Source organism: Myxine glutinosa, chromosome 1 (assembly GCF_964187855.1).
Source record: "Myxine glutinosa chromosome 1, kmMyxGlut1.1, whole genome shotgun sequence".
Classification (NCBI taxonomy): Eukaryota; Metazoa; Chordata; class Myxini; order Myxiniformes; family Myxinidae; genus Myxine; species Myxine glutinosa.
This window is the reverse complement of record NC_136261.1, coordinates 210,064,225-210,087,304: the sequence shown is the minus strand read 5'-3', so window position 1 is coordinate 210,087,304 and position 23,080 is coordinate 210,064,225. Positions and strand designations below refer to the sequence as shown.

The 23,080-nt window shown below is 48.4% G+C and overlaps 1 protein-coding gene across 1 annotated transcript in view; it reads right to left on the bottom strand.

Moving 5' to 3' along the window:
• LOC137416363 (keratin, type I cytoskeletal 18-like) overlaps positions 1-22,875 on the bottom strand; it is a 31,595-nt gene extending 8,720 nt beyond the window's left edge. The window contains exons 1-4 of the mRNA XM_068101909.2: positions 22,679-22,875; positions 22,295-22,459; positions 20,341-20,466; positions 18,272-18,492 (exon numbers count right to left, since the gene is read on the bottom strand). Coding sequence (XP_067958010.2) covers positions 18,272-18,492; positions 20,341-20,466; positions 22,295-22,459; positions 22,679-22,813 — 647 coding nt within the window. The 5' untranslated portion in view covers positions 22,814-22,875. The remainder of the gene's footprint in view (positions 1-18,271; positions 18,493-20,340; positions 20,467-22,294; positions 22,460-22,678) is intronic.
• Between the last annotated feature and the right edge of the window lie 205 nt (positions 22,876-23,080).

The window sequence follows — 23,080 nt, the reverse complement described above, 5'->3', positions numbered from 1 at the left end:
GGCAGCAAAGTGCTGCATAGGTGCAACAAGGGTGCAGCAAAAGGATATGGCAGCAAAGTGCTGCGCATTTTGGCTGCACTGATGAAACGGTGCAGAATGGATGCTGCACAGGTCGATGGTGCTGCACAGTTCCACCTCCAAAATGGTCCTGGGGTTGGGGGAGGTACAAGGCACAACAAGAAAAGCGGAAAGCACACAGTGGCACACAGAAAAATCAAGGTAATGCGGTGCAAGGGACGCGGAAGAGCGAGCAGAGCAGGCTCGTCCCTAACCGTCCGTGCCCCCCACCGTTGGCTACACTACCCTAGCCCTCCGTGTATTTACAATCCGTCTCTACGTCTTGTCTCCCATATCCCCCTCTATCTCCGAATTCGTCTCCCAATCCATCCCAGGAAGGAAGGGATGGAACAAACACAATGTCTCATTACGTCGTGATGCGTCTCATGACTCAACAGTTTACAAAGCCCTGGTGTGGAGCTCGTCCTCCTTGGTGACTGGCTGTGGATGGTGCGAAGGGATTTCTCGTCCTAACTACACTACTGACATTTACTCTGTTAAACTGCCCGGGGTCGTACCCTGCCAATTGGCCTCTTTAAACTATGTGGTTCTAAGAACCCGAATTCCCATTGCCCACACTGTGGTGCCCTTTTGAAATTTGGGTCTCACTCCCACAAATTTTCTCACTGTGCCCTCGCACAATTTCGGGGCTGGGTCGTGTGGCCCAAACAGCAGGTCTACCTACCTGCGCACCTCCACCACTGAAGTCGCCACCCGAGCTTACCTGTTCCTGTGGCTACCTAACTGGGGAAGGCCCCCCCTGGCACTTTACCCCCTGATGCCCACCTTGGCATTGGGCAACCTGGGTCCTCTCCTGGGATCCCCGGGCCCCACTCAACACTACAACTAACCGGCTCCCAGAGCCTACCTGTGGCCTCACCTGGCCGACAAACTACCAGTGGCGGAGTTTCCCAATAACCACACGTACCAATTAAGCCACATGCCCAGCCATGTCACAGACTCATGCACCCTCCAAAGCACTTCTTGCTACTACCCGCACCACAGGTGTCAATATCCATACAAATTTTGCCTATACCCTCTACCTGGCTTTACACTACCCACCCCGGGCGTCCGTGAATGGGTTCCACCTCCCCCCATTCACTCCTTCGCACCATGCATTCCACACCTTTTATTCCACACCAAGCATTCCACACCAAATATTCTCACACACCACTTTTCTCGCACACCTTTTGTGCTCACACACCTCTTTCCATACACCTCAACACAATTCCATTTGTCTCAACACACAATTCCTCACACACACAGCATCATCTATCTAACTACTTCCCCTAATACTCGTGCTTCCCCGTCGTCCCTTTACATTATGCATACCCTGTTTCATTTATCAACCATCTAAGCTACCTACGTCCCCTCTACAGTACAGGTGTCACTACTTACATCTTGTCTCTACAGTCTTCTAGTTCCCTAACATTATCCGAGCCCTCCCTCGGCTAGCTTCGGTGTCCCATGGAGGTAACCATTGCTGGCACCTCCATGTGCCTGTCACTGCTATCCCCCTAAACTAATGCTCATGGGCCCTGTTGTGTGAGGAATGGTTAAACTACCATTCCCCCACGTGGGGTACACTACTCTCATCAGTCCGCTACACTTTGAGCCTCTCCATCTATGGAGGTACGTCGTCACAGCTCGGCCTCAAAGGGAAGAGTGATCCATTAGGGTGGTTGGTCCCCTGTATGGGGTGTCCATCCGGCATTTACGATCCAAGGGGGGAGGTATGGATGGGCCGAGGTGCAGGGCTCCATCCCTGCACGGGGCCTTGCGGTCCCACGCACGATGACCCAACTGGCCCCGGTCAGAGCACCGCACCCACCAAGGTGCGCGGCTCCGAAAACTCCTACCTCCCCTTGAACCTCACTGATTGCTTTTGCCGCCACGGCACGGCACCATCCAGACAGTGCGGGGGCCGGTACGAATCGTGCACGCCGGTCTTTGGGAGACCGACGCAGCATGGATTCCCTCCGGTCCCTGCTGCACAAAACTCATCGGGGGCTCACGTCTGCTACCCGTCCCACTAGGTGCTACCCCCCCCCCCCCCCGGTCGGTGTCGATGCTTGAGCCGCATCCTCACTACTCACGACCCACTCCACACTCGCACACCCAGGCGCCTCCCATACACTCCGTTACTGCACACTCTCCTTCCACATTCTCTGGTGTGCATTCTCCCTCACACTCCGTACTTGTACCTGCACACCTAGGCACACTCACGCCTTTCACACACTTCAGTACACACTTTTCCCACACACAGTCTGGTGTGCATTCTCCCTCGTACTCCGTACTCATACTCTCTGGTGTATACCACCCAGGCGCACTCGCACCTTTCACGCACCCCATCATCGCACACCCTGGCGCATACTCTTCTCGCACACAGTCCGGTGTGCCTTCTGGTGCACACTTTTCCTCCACGCACTCCTTTACCGCACAACCAGGTGCACACGCGCCCCCCACACACTTTGTTGTGCATTCTCGCTCACACTCCTCGGCCATCGCACACTCTTTTTCCACACCCTCGGGTGTGCACTCCTCCTTCGCACACTCAATCATCGCACGCCCTGGCGCACACTCTCTCTCATACTTCGTAGCACACTCTCTCGTACACCGCACAATGGACCTTCCACGACCGCCCGTGTCTCGCCTCTGTCCTAAGCACGCCAAAAACCCGTTCGCGCCATTTTTCCCACTCACCTCGGGGTCCTCCTTCCCCAGCAGCACATGCAAACTTTTTATTTCATTAACAAGCCCGGCATCACGGTGCAAATACAGATTTTGCGCGGTTCCATTACCCTCTCCCGTGATTTATTTTCCGATTCTACCCTCTCTTTGGCCCCAATTGTTTATTTTTCCTCGACGACTGCCGGTGCCCATGAAATTTCGTTGTCCAATTCGGCGATCGTCGGCTCTTCTACACCCCGCGTCGCGATTTCCACATCCCCGGTCAACTTGGCTGTCCTTTGCTCAAGCTCGCTCCCCACGCGTTCCTCACACTGCTTCACCCCGTGGCGTACCACTGCAACCTCCTCGCTCAACCCGCACCTAATGTCCTCCCCAGCTTTTTTCATGTCCCTCTGACTCTGCCATCATTTTTTCCAATTCCCAGGTGGTTTTGTCCCCAATTTCTTTCAATTCCCGGGTGTATTTGTCACTTTGGGCGTCCATTGTTTCTTTCAATTTGCCCTTGTTACACCTTGCTTCGTCCCTCATTTCTTTCATGTCCCTGGTGGATTTGTCACCCATTTCTTTCATTCGGCCACCCAGCATTTCCATGGATGCTAGTAGTTGAGTTACGAGTAAGTGCAGGTCCAAACCCGCTGGCACCGCGGGCTCCGCTCTCACCGCCTTGTGCAATGCACCGCACAAGGCGCCTTGGCCAGCCATGATACGAATACAATTTGGATTTTAAAAGAACTAAATTTCGATCACTCGTAATTTGGAGCCAATTCGTCCAAAAAAAATTTCAGGGTTCAAATCCCACTCCTGACTACCAAATTGTTGCGGATCTTCGAAGCCCGTTCCCGTTACAAAGGGGGAGATTAAGCCCCTTTTTCTCCTTGGGTCTTCGAAACCGCGAGACCGAGTCGCCACTTCCGCGCAGACGTGGAAAAGGGTTCAGGACAATTTCACATGTACCTTGAGTACCCATGCCGCAGCGGAAGCGGGGATCGAGTCTCGCACGAACCACGTGTGATTGAGTACGCCCGAGTGGATTGCGTACCACGTGACTCATGGTGTTACCTTCCTATAGAACCCGACTAGAGCGATCTAATTCGTACCATGCGAGACCAATGATAGAAATGACAAAACGGTCGAATCAGAAGAAATAACAGATTTATTTACACGATTTACAGGAATTTGAAGGAAAGGAAAGGGACACAGGGCAGAACTTAAACAGTCTTATACTTAAAGCCCAGACAATGGGCCCACTTACACACACAGGGAGATGGAGGAAGAATGTTCGCGCGCCGAACCCGCCTGCTTCGGTCGCTCCAGGAACAGCTCACCCGGCGTGGCCCTCTGGCGGTCACAGCACGTATCCCGGCGAAGGCAGGCAGGAGGGAAAATCCTCGCGGCACGTAACAGGCAAAGGCAGGCAGGAGGAAATATCGCGCGTCTGTGGCCCGGCGCAGGTCTCTCTTTACAGCGCGAGATTAATACTGCGCATAGCGCGGGGTGCAGGGCAAGTTCGTGTACAACGGAGTTATTCAGTTCGTACGATATGACTCGACACAACGCGATCTCACACGCGTTCTCAACTCCGAACTCCAACTGCACTCCAACTCATCTCAAAACCCCGAACTGACTCAACTCTCACCTTCTCTCATCTCAACCGAGGTGGGGGCTCTGAGCAGGGCTATATCGCCCCGCCCCAGCCCGACTCGAATGTTCCAAACCCCGCCTTTTGCCGCAGTGGTAAGTCACTCCCCTCGAGCCCTGATTGGCGGCTCGCGCTTAACGATGGCTCCTCCTCCGCCTTCCTTCGGCCTTGGTCGACTTGTTCAGGCCTGCCGCGTGGTATTTCGGCGCCAATGCCAACCCAAAGCGCCATAAGGACACCTAATTTTCATTATCCTACTCAACGCAAAACTAACACAGGAAAGGACTACGCTTGCATTTACTAAGAAATAACTGAACTTAAACGAGGCTACATGTTGTAGTGTAACTAACTAGGAGGGGAAATTAACCTTTATTACAAAACCGCAACAATATATATATATATATATATATATATATATATATATATATATATATATATGTATATATATATATATATATATATATATATATATATATATATATATATATATATATACATAAAACAACAACAACAACATGCATTCTAAGGCCATTTTCCCTGCAAGAGCGGGGGTTAGCCTTGCGGTCCCCATGACAATCTTCTCCATTTTGCCCTATTTTCTGCATCTCTCATTGTTAACCCCCTTGCCCGCATTTCTTCTTCCACCATCTTTAGCCAAGTATTTTTTCAGTCTTCCCCGTCCTCTACTTCCTTCTACATTCATTTCCATCACTCTTCTCAACCAGTCACTTTCATCCTTCCTCAACACATGACCCAACCATCTCAACCTGTTCCTCTTCACAGCATCAATCACAGGCTCTATTCCCATCATCTTTCGCAATTCATCATTTGTCTTCCTCTCTCTCAACGATACTCCGCACATCCACCGAACCATTCGCATTTCCACCCTTTCCAGCCTTCGTTGCTGCTCTACGTTCATTACACTTCTTCACGGGTACTTCACTACTTCACGTGGAACCCTATCGAATGCTTTCTCCAGATCAACAAACCCAAGAAACAACTTCTTCCTCTTCTCCATGTCCTTCTCCTGCAACTGCCTTTCAATAAAAAGCGTGTCTATCATTCCTCTTCCTGGCATAACTCCAAACTGAATTTTGTCGATCTTCACCTTCTTCCTTATCCTCCACTCCAACACCCTTTCCAATACCTTCATTCCATGCTCCAATAACTTTATCGCTCGGTACGAGCCACACTCCAGAGGGTCACCTTTCCCCTTGTATAGAGGGACGAGGGTACTCAGTTCCCAATCCACTGGAATGCGGCCTTCTTTCACCACCAGATTACAGATCTCTGTCATTCTCTTTACACCGCAACTTCCTGCTGCCTTCAACATATCTCCCACAACTCCCGTCGGCCCTCCCGCTTTTCTACTCTTCATTGCTTTTATCGCTTCCTCAACTTCCTTCTCAGTTATCTTCTCTGCCGGTCCTAAAACTGGGTTACTCTCTACGTTGCCATCCCATTCATTCTCTGTATTCAACAGCATTTCCATATATCTTTTCCATCTTCCTTTAATTCCATCTGGATCCACAACGATTTGTCCCACTTCATCCTTCAAGCAACTCCCCCCCATCACATCACACCTCTCTTTTGCTATCTGCTTTGCAATCCTGAATACCGCTCTCTGACCCTCTTCCGAATCCAAGCTTTCTCTGAACATTTTCCTACTTGCCTCCTGCGCCTTTGCTACCTCTTTCTTTGCAGCCTTCTTGGCTGCCTTATAACTTTCATGCTCTGCTTTTTCTGCTCCCGTACCCTTCGCCTTCTGCCACTCCTTGAACTTCTTCCTCTTCTCGTCAATCCTCTTTCCAACTTCTTCATCCCACCACCATGTTTCCGAGTGCCTCGGTGGTCCTTTTGTCCATCCACATACCTCACCAACGGCTCCCAACAGACTATCTTTCATTCACATCCAACCACGTTCAAGCTCAACCACATCATCCTCTACCCTACTCAGTCTCTCTTTTAATGCCTCCCTTACTGTCACCTCTTTCAACCTCCACACCTTCATTCTCGGTTGGTACTTCACCCGCCGAGCTCTCCTCGCACCTTTCACCCTTATGTCGCAGACAACCAAGTGGTGCCGTGAAATAGCCTCCTCCCCAGGGATCACCTTTGTGTCCTGGAGGTGCCCCCTATCTCGCCTACGCACCATCAGGTAGTCAACGGTTGTCGTCGACCCACCTGACGTGTATGTAACAAGCTTATTATCCTCTTTCTGGAACTGAGTATTACAAATCAACAAATCAGCTCCATCAGCAAACTCCAATATATATATATATATATATATATATATATATATATATATATATATATATATATATATATATATATATCTATATATATTGTCGCGCGGACCCTTCCGGTTAACACCAGGGACCAAACGGATGGTTGGATGGACCAAATCAGATGGACCAAACGGACTTACTTGAGGCGACGACCAAACACGGATTCGGCTATAAAATGCGGGAAGAGAAGAAGGGACGAGGAAGAAGCGGGAGCACGTAACTGTGGAGGGGGAACGAACTCAAACGGACACCAGAGTGGAAGGGAATGAGAAATAATAAAAGGGTTTATTGTAATAAGGATCGGGACAGGGAAACGCGACGATAAATCTAATTCCTAAATTGGGATCCCACACACCACACTCAACAACAGGACACAGAGATGAATGAACAAAATTAATCGTCGTGCAATGATGAATGTAGGGTGTGGTCTTATGTGTCCGTTGGTTGCAGTGTATCGTCCAATGGTGCTCCCAACTCCGGTGCGGAGAAATCCTCCGTCCGCCTGGCATGCTTCGCTAGGCCCGAGCCAACGCCCTCGCCGTTTGCACACGAGGTCCCGCCCGTTCACAGCACCGAGCCTCGCTCCCGCACAACGCAGATGGTGAACCAACGACCACCAGGACCTCTCAAGACCAAGAAGAAGCGCAAGAGCTTCAAGCACTGAGAGATGCCGTGCAGCGCAAGACAGCCAAAGACATGCAGCGCAAGAGGCAGAGAGTGCAAGTGCTGGAGGTCGAGCTGCTGAAAATGTCCTGCAGCGCCCTTTATAACCTGGGCGGTGACGTCAGCCTTGGCGCGCCACCAACCAGTGCCTTCCACCGAACCTTCCAGCTTCTTCCCTCCAATCACACGTTCCCTGTGGCGTGGTCATAGCTCGTGGTGTAGCTGACGGCGGCCACCCGGTGGTGCCCCGTTCTGGCTTCTTCCAAAGTCGTTGTAAGGGATGGGGATTTAATTACTGTGTGCGCTAAAGGGCCTATCTAAGTGTTTACAGGTGTGCGTTGCCATAAGGGACAAAGGTTTGATTACCAGGTGTGACACACAAGGGCTGTTTTCTTTAATCCCTACAACTACCTAGCACACAAACATCCTGGTATGTTCACAGGTATACTCCTTAACCGACAAACCGGAATAAACACACAGAACTTATTACAGGGCAGATTCCTTATCGCGACAGACGAAGCATGTTACCTATTCAGATCTACCTGACGAGATATTACTCTACCCCACCAACATAACAATATATATGTATGTGTATATGTGTATGTGTATATGTATATACAGACTTGGCATTTAATATGGAATATATATTTTTTCTTGACTTGGGTTTAATTTCTTAACTCAGTATATCAATCTGGTGAGTTTCTTTTACACGTTGGTGATTTATTTGTTAAAAGAACCATGTCACTGATTGTCTGTCGCAGCAAGAAGTCAACAACAGGATTATATCACAGGTGGCGTGGCAAAATGTACGGACAGGTGCATTTGATGATTGGCTTCACAGTCGGGTATACAAGGGTTGTTGCGTTCTGCATTAGTGGAAAACAACTGCTGCACGTCTCCAAAAGTTATTGCCGCTTCCTCTGGAGATGGGCCGTCAACTCGACAATGCTGTTTGTCATGGAGTGGTGGCTTTACGAAATTACGGCATGAAACAGCATGCTATTGCTCAGCAGTATGGCATCACTCATGGTCAGGTGTCAAAGATCCTGAAACGAAATGCTCAGAGGGGTGTCCCTACTCCAATACCGAGGCCAGGACGTCCCCGCAGAACCACAAGGAGGGATGATCGCCAGCTGCACCAGTTAGTCCGCAATGGCCGTACCAAGTCAGCTAATCGGCTTGGGGCTGTGTGGCAGCAACTGACAAATGTGCCTGTATCCAGAAGGCTAGTCAACCAACGACTGGTTCAAGCAGGCTATCATGCCAGGCGTCCCCTAAGAAAGCCACGCCTGACCAGACAACACCACCAGCGCCGATTGCAGTGGGCCAGAGAGCACCGTCAATGGCAGCCAGGACACTGGAATCACGTGATCTTCAGTGACGAGTCTAGATTTCTGGTCTATCGTCAAGATGACCACGTCCGAGTGCGCAGACAAGTGCATGAAGCCTACAACAAAGATTGTATCGTGCCAAGAGTCCAAGCTGGAGGTGGTTGGGTGACCGCTTGGGCTGCTTTTCATGCAGGGGGCAAAACTGACCTGGTTGTTCTGAATGGAAACCTGGACCAGTTCAAGTACAGGGCCATGCTGGAAGAAACATTGCCTCCATTTGCTCGTACAGCCTTTCGAGGAAACTTTGTCTTCCAAGATGACAATGCACGGCCTCATCGTGCTCGCATGATCCAACACTTTCTTGCTGACCATGGTGTAGAGCATATGGAGTGGCCTGCCATGTCCCCGGATATGAATCCGATAGAGAACTTGTGGGCAGAATTAACGCATCAAATCGACCACTTGGACCAGCAGCCGACCTCTGTGCATGAATTGCAGCAGACTATTGTCACTGCATGGCAAGCGATTCCTGTCCAAACCTTGGCAAATCTCGTGAACAGCATGCCTCAACGTGTACATGCTCTCCTGAATGCTTGTGGGGGTTACACGAAGTACTGAACTGTAATTTTACTGTCCGTAATCCCAGTCATAATTTAGCTTTTGTTTTTGTTAAAAAAATTTTTGGCTAATGTGCAAAATAAAGAGATACTTCTGGAAAACGTACAGAAGTTTAACACAGTACTGTCCATGAATTGAGTTCGATATTAGTTTACATCACTTTCAAGGATCAATTTATTTGTTTCGAAATGTCAAATGTGGTTTTTGTTTCTTTTCAAAGGTCACATTAACAAAATCTGGAATAATTTCAACATAATTCCAATGAACTTTTGGTTCTAAGACATCTTGAAAAGTAAGTTCACCCCCACAAAAAAAATATTCCATATTAAATGCCAAGTCTGTATATGTATATATATTGTTGCGAATATGGAATTTGGCCTCCATATCCGCTTGTAAATATTCCCCTATTTTCTCCAATACTCCCCAACTTTCCCCAATCCCCCATTCCCTAGTCCCATTGCATGTAAATAACAATCAGTAGAGCCGACCTTCCCCTTATTCCCCCATTAAATGTCGTGCCCAGGTCCACCGCACCACACGTAGACAACTTTCGGACATCTTCCTAGTTATTCTTATTCTATGTCAGTTAAGGCCTCGTCTCCATTAATTATGACTCTTCGTTGCACCAGAATGTGATTATATGGCATCAGTAGTGAGTTTAGGACCTTTCCCATACCTCCTTCCATCTTCTTCCCCAACAATTACAACAACAACAGAGGAGATGGCGGCGGAGCGGGGGAGGATGCGTCCTCACACCGGCTCGATTAGCTCCAGACCATGCGCTCCACGGGGTTACCACGAAGGGGCTCCTTGTCAGCTCCTCGTCAAGGGCGGAGCCTGGTAAACCCCCCGCACGCACCCAATGAGAAGCAACGTGCCGATTCCACGAGGCGGAGCTAACGAGCCGAGGGCGTGTCACTCCCCGCCGGATATACGCAGCCCCGCGCCGGATGTGACGTCAGATGCGCACCCAGCTTGGAGAAGGAAAGCCACCTGCGAGCGCTGAGTCAGATGCGCACCCAGCTTGGAGAAGGAAAGCCACCTGCGAGCGCTGAGTCAGATGCGCCTCAGCTTGGAGAAAGAACGTCGCCTTCCGAGCGCTGTGACCTCCCTGCATCTCTGGACCGGACCGAGTCGATTCTGCCTTGAGCCAAGAGTGCACCTTGAGCCATCGACTGCCTGCCTTTCCTTGCCATCAATCCCCGTGTGAGTCAGCATTTTGTCCCGTTTATCTGTCGTCTGTTGGGGTTAATATAAGAGTGTGTCTAAGTGCTTGTCTTTCTATGCTGTCCCTCTTGTAGTTGTAATCTAACCTTCCGCCTTAATATAACCTCCTCCGGAGGTCTTGAGAACTGAACCCCTGGTGTCGTATTGTGTTATTGTAATCCAGCCGGGTGTCTTCTTTTTCTTATTGAGCCAGCATCGCGCGACTAGTCAACGTTCGGGCACAATCGGGTAACTTGTGCAGACGTGGTCATACCATAAAACCGCTCGGTAAATAACATCCAAGCCACGTCTGTAACAATTGGTTGTCAGGAGTTGGATTCGAACCTGGGACTAAATTTATTTAGCCCAAATTTTGGAACACCAATTGTACTATTAGAGTAACAATTGGTGTCGAGGAGTGAGATTCGGACCCGGGACTAAATTAGTTAGGCCCAAATTTTGGGAGGGAAAATCGAGCCGGAGCGCGTACGGCGCTCGACCAAATCGATCCGGAGCGCGGTCCCGCGGTTACTGCGCTCGACGAAATTATAACAGCAAAATTTGGATTGGTGTTACGAAACTCGAATTTTGAAAGTCGCGCTATGGCGGATCAAGACGGCTGGGGTCCGGTAGGGGAGAGTGAAGCAGGGTCGGTCCAGGACCAAATTGAGGGACATGAGGGACAGGAGGAGAGCGAAGCAGCGAGGGTAGCAGACGCACAAAATAGCGTCGTTGTGCCCGACATTGCGGGAGCGCAAAATGGCGCCTCGCTGGTCACCGCGCCCGCGACCGTGGCAGCGCCCCTGGTGGATTTGAACCTTTTTTTTATACAAATGAAGTCCCTTATGGACAAGAATAATGAAGAAATGAAAAACAGTATGGGGGCAATGAGGGACGAAATGGGGGTAATGAGGGACGAAGCGAGGGGTACCGGTGAGGGGTTAGACAATAATTTTAAGGGATTAGACAAGAAATTTGGGAAGTTAGACAATAATTTTGAGGAGTTAGACAAGAAATTTGGGAAGTTAGACAATAATTTTGAGGGGTTAGACAACGGGATAAAAGAAGTGAAAAATGGGTTAATGGGGGTAGAAAATAGAATGGCTGCCCAGGAGAATCAGATAGAGGGAGTGAAAAATGGGTTAGAGGGGTTAGAAAACAGTATGGAAGGCAAATTGAGGGACATGAGGGACCAAGCGGAAAGGGAAGTTAAACAAATGGAGCAGCAGATAGAGGGGGTCAAAATGGGGGTAGAAACCAAACTGGATGCTCACAGGGAGGAAATGGAGCAGATGAGGGTGGCATCTGGGCAGGAGATGCAAGTGATGGGAGAAGAGATCAGAAGAGGTGTGAGTGAGGAGGTCGGAGGAGTGCGCGAGGAGGTGAGGCACTGTAAGGAGCACATGGAGAAGGAGGTGAGAAAGGGGACTGTAAAGTTACAAGGGGGCATAGAGGACCTGACGCAGGAGGTGGAGCAGCTGACGGTGGGACAGACGGAGTTAGTGGAGCAGGTTCAAAAGAACACAGCGGTAATAGGAGGTTTAAAAGCGACACAGAAAGAACTAAAAGATGACTTGATAGCGACGAAGAGGGAATGTCAGATGGTACGTGAGGGACTGACAACGAGGCTGGACGAGGTGATAGAGGTAATGGAGACGAAGGACCGGCAGGTGAGGACGCACATGGAAACGGTCAAGGTAGCCTTGGAGGACGAGCTTGAGGAGACGTACCGGGGAATAAAAGAAGTGAAGCACAAATTAGAAGAAGTGGAAGAAGGGATGAGCGAAATTAAGAAGCGACGGAGAGGGGATAAGAAAGAAATAAAAGAGGAGATAAAAGAATTGGTCCAAAGTCTGTGTTTGGATCGTGATGATGTGCTCATTAACCGGATGAGGGATTCGCAGGTGATGGAGGAGAAGCGAAGAGGAAGAGGACCCGGTGTAAGTGGTGACCAATATGGTCGTGCGTATGATGCGCCAGGGGATTTAAGGAGCTTGGGGGTCGAGATGGACCCGGGTGTTCGTGAGAGGCCGTTGGTGAAGTGTGCGACAGGTCTGGTGTGCGAAAGAGGAGGTGTGCGAGAAAGTCCGACTCTGGGGTGTGTGAGGAAAAAGTGCGTGCCAAGGAGTAGTGAGGGTGCTGGCGAGAGTGAGTCGGTCGTAGCGCGTGTGCGAGGGAGCACATGGAAGCGCGGTGTGGTAAGTGTTACAGAGGGTGTGACGGGAGAGTGTGCGCAGGAGTGTGCGCGAGAAAGGTGTGTGACGGACAGGTGCATGAGGAAAGAGTGCGCTGTCAGAAGTAAGGAAGAGTGTCCACCTGTGGTGAGTGTTACAGAGGGTGTAACGGGAGAGTGTGCGCGAGAAAGGTGTGTGACGGACAGGTGCATGGGGAAAGAGTGTGCTGTCAAGAGTAAGGGTGAGTGCGCTGTCAGGAATGGAGGTGAAAGTAGTGAGAGTGACATGGAGCGTGAGTTAGTTGTGACAGGTGAGCGAGGATGTACACCTGGGATGGAAGGATGCACACCTGGAATGGTAGAGCGTGAGTGGGAATGCACGCTGGAGTTGGTAGTGAGGCACGTGGTTGGGTGTGCGAATGAGGGCACACCTGTGATTGTCACAGAGGAGGTGACAGAGGAGGGGGCGCGAAGAGGTGTTTTGGTGAGGTGTGCGACCAACGAATGTGTGCCAAAGTGTTCGGTGGTCAGGTGTGTGACCAAGGCTGTGAGTGGAATGAGGGTACCTGGATGTGTAAGGAAAGGTACGAGGAGCATGGGGACGGCTGGATGTGTGAGCAAGGAACGGGCTGCGGGGTGTAAGCATGCAGGTGAAGCATCGACGTTACACGGGTTAGAGGTTAGGTCGACTTTTAGCCGAATCGGGCCCTCGGTGCGTGCCGGGCCTCGCTTTGAACGGCCGCGTCCGTGCTCCACTAGGCGGAGCGGGCGGCTGGATAGGAAGGGTCGTCATGGCGACCACGTTTTGTTGAGACGTGCCGGCAGGTCGAGATCGGGACATTGGATGGCTCCACGCCGAGGTGATGCGTGGGATCTCGGCCCGGGTAAGCCCCCGTCCCTGCACCGAGTGCCGGACGCATCCAGCCGCTGGCACAAAACAACCAGCATCCATTGCTTGGCTTTACGAAGCCGGGCTTTGGACAGGGATTGGCGCACCGAGAGGTATTAGTGAGTCGACTGGGTGATGAGGTTAGTGTTTTGGACCCAAAATTAGAGAAAAACAAAATTTGATGATTGGCAAGGGATTGGCAGTAGTGATTGGCAGATGATGGGTAGTGATTGGCAAATTTTTGATTTGTTGAAATTTGACGTGCAAAATTGATAGTGAGAGACCCCCGATGTGGTGGGATGGCAAATCCACCATCCCTCACAGGTGGGGGCAAAGGAGCAATAGATTATGGGGTGTATGGCAGTGAAAACTAGCCCGGGTGGGTTAGGATATTGTGTGTAGGGATCTAGCGAAGATGACAGTAGGTAACGTTAAGGTTAGTTAGTGACTGATACCTGTAGTGGGGACGCAGGTAGATTAGTGTGGATTATAATGACGAGGGAGCGCAATAGTTAAAGGGACGACTGGGAAGCGCAAGTTTCAGAAGGGAGTAGTTAGCTGAGATGATGCTGTGTGTGTGAGGATTGAACAGGTGTGATTGCACAGGTGTGCAACTGGACAGGTGTGTGGAGCAGTGTATGAGTAGTGAGTGTGTGGATCAGCGCGAATGCGCTTGGGGAGAGAAGGGTGCAGGTGGCACCAGGTGTGAGAGCACAGGTGTGCAAGTACAGGTGTGTGGAGAGAGTTGGAGTAAGTGGTACGGAGTGGTGTGCATGGTGCGAAGGTGTGGATGGGGGAAGAGTGGACCCCTTTCACGAGTACCCGGGGCGGGTAGTGTAAGTGTTAGGTAGAGGGTACAGGTAAATTGTGGTTGGATATTGGCATTTGTGGTGCGGTTGCAGAATGGTGTTGTGAATGGGTGCATTAGTGTTGTGGAAATGGCTGGGCGTGTAGCCTGTTAGTGTGTGTAGTTGGTTGGGCACTCCACCACTGTGAGGATGTCGGCCAGGTGAGGCCGCAGGTGGGCTCTGGGAGCCGGTAGAGTTGTGAGTGGGTGCCTGAGGATCCCGGGTGTGGATCGGGTAGCCCAGTGCCAGAGAGGGCACCGAGTGGGGAGAGCGCCAGAGGGCCTGCCCCAGTTAGTTAGGTTAGGGTGAGGAGCTAGGTAAGCTCGGAGGCAACTGCAGTGGTGGAGGTGTGCAGGTGGGTAGACCCACTGGGAGAGGTACACGCCACAGCCCGGAAATTGTGCGAGGGCACCGGGAGATGAATCGGGGGAGTGAGACCCCAAATTGAAGAGCACCACAGTTGGCCAATGGGAATTGGTTTTTAGAACCCATAGTGTAAGAGGGCCAATGGTTTGGCCGGAGAAAGACCCCGGGTAGTGTAAAGTTGTTAAAGTCATTTAGGAAATAGTTAGGATTAATGAACCTGTCGCACCATACGCAGCCACTTACCTGTGGTGATGATGATGACTCCACACCTGTGTTTTCTTTGTTTTGTTGCAGGAGATGAATCGCTGTGTGGATTTGTGAGACGCATCACGACGTGGATGAGACATTGGGGTGATTCCATCTCTCCCTCCCTAGGAGGGACTGATGATGAATTGGTAATGGCAAATTATGATGTTGAGTTGGAGATGGCAAATTTTGATGAGAGTTGAAAATGGCAAATTTGATTGGTTAGGAGGGAGAGAAGACGAATTTGGTTTATGGGAGGAACGGGGAAGACAGTAGGGATGTTTGTTGATTTGTAAAGTAGATGTTTATGGGTAGTGTTGTGTTTTGTGGATACAGTAAGGGGTAAGGGAGGGGCCATGTAGGTTACCTGGTGGGGGGGGGGGGGGCGTACGATAGGAACGTACCTGTCTCACCTGGTTCCCATGTGCCCCCAGTGTGCATCACCTTACATTGCGTGCACTTTTGCGCCCTTACCACCTTACTCACTTGTCTGCTTCTTTTGTCTCCCACCTCCGAGGATCTGGCTTTGGGGTAGAGAGAGAGGAGAGAGAGGTGCTGGCTGCGCAGTTGTGGGCCTGCACTTTCGCTGTTTGCTGCCGGGATCGATACACCATATGGACCGCAATGTTTGTGGCCACCCACAATGGACCGCAGTTCGTTTGCGGCCAAGCACCACCCGGGGATGGACCTATGGGTCAACGTGGCACCTATGCCATACAGGTGAACCACTAATAGTTAACACCACCAAGTGCACCACAAGAAGAGCAAGAGACACCTGCAGGGTTAGGGGTTGTCGAATTTATTTTTATTCCAATGAACAATGGTGACTGCACCGATTGGTGGTGGGGTGGTGCTGTTGATGCTCGGGAAGGGTGCTCTGCACGTTATTAAAGGCCGTCGGCCACAGAGCACTCGTGGGTTGGTGTATCGATGTTGGCAAGCGCGCTCTCTCTATGCATAACATCTGCATGTGTTCCTCCAAAAACAGGTCCTGGATCGTAGTGTAAATAGCAGCGTAGTCTTGTAAATAATGCTCCCTACCGGCTGTATGTTTAGTTTGAGAATTCTTTCCGGATTCGGTTATCCTGTGGGTGTGTTTCTGTGAGGAGAAGGGTGCAACGTCGCAGGGGGACATATTTACTCATTTGTGAATATCTGTAAAACTGTCGCACTCAGGGTAGAGTTAATAGTAGAGGGAACTACATTGCGTGCCACACTAAAGTAGGTAAAAATTTATCGGGTCGGGACGCCCCGAGGGTAGAGAAGGGTGCAATGTTGCGAATATGGAATTTGGCCTCCATATCCGCTTGTAAATATTCCCCTATTTTCTCCAATACTCCCCAACTTTCCCCAATCCCCCATTCCCTAGTCCCATTGCATGTAAATAACAATCAGTAGAGCCGACCTTCCCCTTATTCCCCCATTAAATGTCGTGCCCAGGTCCACCGCACCACACGTAGACAACTTTCGGACATCTTCCTAGTTATTCTTATTCTATGTCAGTTAAGGCCTCGTCTCCATTAATTATGACTCTTCGTTGCACCAGAATGTGATTATATGGCATCAGTAGTGAGTTTAGGACCTTTCCCATACCTCCTTCCATCTTCTTCCCCAACAATTACAACAACAACAGAGGAGATGGCGGCGGAGCGGGGGAGGATGCGTCCTCACACCGGCTCGATTAGCTCCAGACCATGCGCTCCACGGGGTTACCACGAAGGGGCTCCTTGTCAGCTCCTCGTCAAGGGCGGAGCCTGGTAAACCCCCCGCACGCACCCAATGAGAAGCAACGTGCCGATTCCACGAGGCGGAGCTAACGAGCCGAGGGCGTGTCACTCCCCGCCGGATATACGCAGCCCCGCGCCGGATGTGACGTCAGATGCGCACCCAGCTTGGAGAAGGAAAGCCACCTGCGAGCGCTGAGTCAGATGCGCACCCAGCTTGGAGAAGGAAAGCCACCTGCGAGCGCTGAGTCAGATGCGCCTCAGCTTGGAGAAAGAACGTCGCCTTCCGAGCGCTGTGACCTCCCTGCATCTCTGGACCGGACCGAGTCGATTCTGCCTTGAGCCAAGAGTGCACCTTGAGCCATCGACTGCCTGCCTTTCCTTGCCATCAATCCCCGTGTGAGTCAGCATTTTGTCCCGTTTATCTGTCGTCTGTTGGGGTTAATATAAGAGTGTGTCTAAGTGCTTGTCTTTCTATGCTGTCCCTCTTGTAGTTGTAATCTAACCTTCCGCCTTAATATAACCTCCTCCGGAGGTCTTGAGAACTGAACCCCTGGTGTCGTATTGTGTTATTGTAATCCAGCCGGGTGTCTTCTTTTTCTTATTGAGCCAGCATCGCGCGACTAGTCAACGTTCGGGCACAATCGGGTAACTTGTGCAGACGTGGTCATACCATAAAACCGCTCGGTAAATAACATCCAAGCCACGTCTGTAACAATATATATATATATATATATATATATATATATATATATATATATATATATATATATATATATATATATATATATGCCGGATGCCCTTCCTGCCACCAACCCTGTTAGTCACCTCTTGCGACACACAGGGGATTACCAGTGAACGGGTACTCAATTTGCCGACCTCAGAAGGATGACAGGCTGAGTCAACCCCCTTGGCGTTAATTCAGTGATCGACCGGGATTTAGAACCCAGGATCCTAGGATCCCAAGCCGGCACCCTAACTGCTAAGCCAACACCAGGCTGTAAAATTATACTTAGATGCAGCAAAATAAAAACTTATTTTGATATAAATAGGAAGAAGAGGATTCAAATTTATACTTTTTTAGAAATTTGTTTTCTGCATTGTCCTTTGTGTGAGATCTGGATAAAGCGCACGAGCTTACAGCGCCACCACATGGACTGTTTATAAAAGTTTTGTAACGGCAACTTGTCATTGATTTATTTTAATCATTGATTTAATACTTTGCATGAAGTTGGGGGTGATTAGGGGAGGGGGTTAAGTTAATAACTTTAAATTGATTATCTTTTTTAAGATAAGGACTAATGATAGGAGGACAGGGGAATGTGGAGGAGAAAGTGAGAGAGAAAGAGAAAGAGAAGGAGAAGGAGAATGGCGAAGGAGAAGGAGAGAGAGAAAGAAGACAGGTGGCACAGGAGATAGGGAAGACAATTAAAACATGAATGTGATGTAAGGTGAATGGGCAAAAATCCCAGCCCTTTTTGGTAAGCACTCAATTGATAGTTCCCAAGTAGCAAACAATTTGAAATGCCTACCTAGCACCACCAGCCTCGAGAAGTTGTCGGTAAGTAGCGATCTCAATCTCCAACATCATTTTGGCGTTCAACGCAGTATCGTATTCTTGCCTTTGATGCTCCAGATTTCCCTTGATTTTTGAGAGCTCTTCCTCCAGATATCCGGTTATGGGAAAAAATTTATTTAACTCGTATGAGTAACGCTCCTCGCTATGATTAAGTGCAGACTTCATGGTCGATATCTGTTGGCAAAAAGGAAAAAATTGAAAACACTCAGTAGGCATGTTTAGTTCCAATGTGATGCCATCCATTGCTTATGGTGCTGGGAAACCAGTTTAAAATCACAATCAGCTTATTATGTAGGTAACATGTGTCTATTGTCTACGAATGTACTTCTAATTCACGGAAAAGGACAATAGTGTTTACTTATATTTTTGTTCTCAATATGATTTATGTAAAAGCTCCTCCATGAGTCTTATATCACTGTAAAAAGGTTATATGTATACATAGTACACACACATATGGACACATACACACACACACACACACACACACACACACACACACACACACACACACACACACACACACACACACACAAACAGACGGACACACACATATGGACACACACACACACACACACACACACACACACACACGCACACATACACATATGGAATACACACATATGGACGCACACACATGTGGACACACACATATGGACACACACACACACATATGGACACACACACACACACAAACATACGGACACACACACACACACAAACATACGGACACATGACACACACACACATAAAAGGTTCCTGCTGTCATTGAATAATAAATATCAGTGTTGAAACCACTGCATTAAGCTCTCATTCCTGCTTCTTCTTCTTCAATAACAGAAAAAGGGCTTAAAAAAAAAAAGCATTTTTATGATTAAAGACACAATTTTTGCTCCAACTAAATCAATTATTAGCTTTACAACAGTACCATTTTATTATTCTGCGACTGCAGGAATGCTTTAGAATGAAGCATATGACGGACGGACGGACAGAAGGACACTTCTCCTTTTCGTAATAAATTCGTTCTCCCATTGACCCACTCCTGGTTAAGCTCTCAAAAAACAGGAATTCCCCACACCTCCACTCTCCGTTCCTCTTTTCTCCCATTTGTGGAAGTCTTACTGACATTTGTAAGCTTCAAGCATGCATCACAATAATCCTGTTTTCAAGCAACCCCATGGTATGTCAACCTCCAACCATACCTGCCTCGGATTAATCCAACATAACCTAACCCTCTTGTTTCTAGGTTACTGTGTTTCCTCCCTTTCTCTCTCCTCTTTCCATGTTCATTCATTCCCTTGCTTGATGTGTCCAACTGTGGCCCCACTACCCCATTGTCAGCATGTTGTCTTTTTACCCTCTGTCACCTCGTTCTTCCATGAGCCTCCACTTCCTTTCATATGCAGAAAAAGTAACGGAAATGACCTTCAGGATTTCATGGTGGTATGTTAAACAAAAGGTGCATTTGCATATAAAGGAGGTTTTTGTTGGCATTGATGTTCAAAAAAATGGTCTTGTCTTTTCTAGGTAAGTTAGACTGAATTTTAGATCGATGTATCAGTAATGCACAGTTATTTATAAATGATAACGTAATTTTACACCCAATGATCTTCTTGATCTGGGAAAACGTGAATCATTTTTTAAATTATTCCATATGACACATTGAGACCATTCCCACTGTGTCCTTTTGTGAGCCCGTCCCGTGCACAGGAGGAGACGGGGGTTTGTAAACACTTCTGTGTGTCTGTGTGTGTCGCTGTCTGTCCGGGCCATAACTTTTTTACCATTCGAGTTTTGTCATCAAATTTTCACCAAAACTTTCATATGATAATACAGAGAAGGCAAATGAAGAATTTTGTCAAAAGTTCAAGGTCAGCGTCACATAAAATCATCATTTTTCATCCAATTGACCTGAAATTTCAATTTACCATTTGAGTTTTGTCATCAATTTTTCAACAAAGCTTTATTAGGAGAATATGGAGAAGATAAATTAATAGTTATTCTTGTTTTCATCTCGTAACTCACTGCATTTGACTGCGTCTGGATCTCCATGGTGAGGGTCTGCATTTGGCGGCGTAAATCATTGGCTTGTTTCTTTGCCAGTTCCATGGCGTCAAGGTTCTGTGCTGTATTCGGGCTGACATGCTCAATCTGAAAGACGAGTAATAATAATAACAACAACAATAATGCAAATGGCATTAAAATTAATATAATAAGTTTTGAAACATTAATGCTGTTTCTCAAACACCTTCCTGGCAAAATCATCCAATAAGGCACTCCAGTATTTTAACCTGAGTACGACATGATGTACAAAGTTGAGCAAGGAACTTTCTCTCAATTGAGCCCAAGGGTCAAAAGGTGTGGCCCACAAATCAGAACAAGCACACACAGTATGGGGAGGGAGGGTGATGGCGTTTAATGGGGTTGGGGTTGGGGCAGGAGGTGGGACAAAGTTCAAAACTATCCTAGGGGAGTGGACACTCTTCATACCAAGTGTGAGTGAGGCCCATGGGTGAAAGGGTGTACCCAGTATATGGAAGCAAACACATGGTGGGGGCTAGGGGATTGGGAGGATTATGGGAGTGAACAGTCTTCATGGCAATTTTGAGCCCCGTGGGCCAAAAGGTGAGGCTGACAAATCACAAGCACACACACACACACACATACACACACACACACAGACGCACACACAAACGGCTGAAATATGTATATAGATACTTGAAGGTAACTGTAATATTAAATTGACTTTCATAGAAATTTGAATTATTATCTACCTGTATTGCACAATTTGCATGATAAAGTTAACGCAAGCACTTAACAATTTATTTTTTGCAGGTGAACCACTGACTAATCGACATGGAGAATAATCAACTCACATTTGAGCAGAAGAAAAACATCTCACAGTGTTCATACATTATTATGATTGTAAGATACAAAAAAAAAAAAAAAAATTTTTTTTATGAAAAAAAAAAGATCGAGCTCCGTGGGGCTGGACACATGACATTGGTCTAACCAAATATCGAAACCCCTGTCAGATTCCACCAAACCCCTCGGAGAAGATGTAGCTTGAACTCGATTACCCCCTAAAAAGACATCTTTTTCGGGCGTGGCTCCGCCCACAATGGGCGCAATACGCCCACTCGAGGCAGGACACAACTAGATCATGATATCAACCTCCCACCCAAGTTTCATCAAGATCGGATGACATCATCGGGTAGTTATGCTGCTGACAGACAGACACACACACAGACAGACAGACAGACAGACAGACAGACAGACAGACAGACAGACAGACAGACAGACACACACACATGACGAATATAGTGGTCACTTGATAACTCGTGAACCAATACTCGGTTGAAGAGCGTCGGTGCTACCGAAGCAGTTTTTTGACAAGGGTTTGACTAGGTGGTTTAATTGCCATTGCCTTTCCACCAGTAGTTAGCTCAGGAATTTGGAATTTGGCTATGGTGCTGGCAGTAGTTCACCTACTCTTCACGAAGGACATTGTGGGATCTATAACGTCCACTAACTAATGGCTGAAGACTGGACGCCCAATCCCTCTATCATTGAAACACCAGGATGACAGTTTATAGCTGGGTCGGGATTCGAACCCAGCCTGGCCAGCTTCGAGGTGAATGTGCATACCTGTCGACCATCCTGCCAGCCTGAAGGTGGGAGTGACTCAAAGTCTCCTCTTTCACCGGCTTCTACCACTTCGGTGCCATTACCAGTTCAACTGTTATTGATCTCTTACCCTGGTACCCATTTTGGGTGGTACCCATTTGAAAGCTGAAAGCTGGTGCTCATTTTGCCAACCTCGAAAGGATGACAGACTGAGTCAATCAATCCATCTGGTGTTGTTTTGGTGTGGAAGGAATTTAAACTCAGGAAGGACCATGAGATCCGAAGCCAACAACCTTATTACCGGTATATGAAATATTTAACTGTGCAGTCAAAGTACAATCTCACATGATACCTTGGTTTGGTAGATGGCCTCGATGTCTGATCGACTCTTTTGGGTGATATTTTCATATTCTGAGCGCATGTCAGCTAAAATCTGTACAAGATCAGCTCCTCTGACGTCATCAACCTTCACTTGTACACCTTCGTCATTCGCTGCCACCCTCAAACCTTCCAGTTTCTGTGTAAAACCAATGCCAACATAACATGTCTTTTTCCATTTCATGTATGCTACATGTCGAGTACATAGAAGAGTAGTAAGGTGAGGCAACATACCCATGGTATGGAACCTGGTCATACTATGCAAAATTAGATCGTTCTATGAAAAAAGTAGAACTTGTCTACATATGCATATGGCTACGGACAAAATAATGATGTACATCCATGCTTGAAAAGTTACCTCGTTATGAATGTTCCTGATACTTTGCATTTCTCTTTGGAGACTTCCAAGCTGCTCATCCAGATGTTTTCTCTCCGTTTGTATCTTCTCCACGATTTGATTGAGACTGCCGATGTCATATTCAAGGGCTCGCATCGCCGCGGTTTCACTTTCGATCCTATAATGATAATACAAATTCAGACAGCTTTCATGGCCAAATTCTGTATTATCTTATACCAGTAAAAAGCCCGTCAAACATTACGGCCTGGAACGGTTTTATTCGCCGGTGCAGCCTCGTCAGCGTGCCAAAGTCTGAAGCCTCGGCCTAGTGTCGGGTGTGCTTATATCTTCTTTATTTATTATACATCCTATGGACGTAAATGAACGCTCGGTTTACTCTGCGTGCGTTGCACATCACGTGCA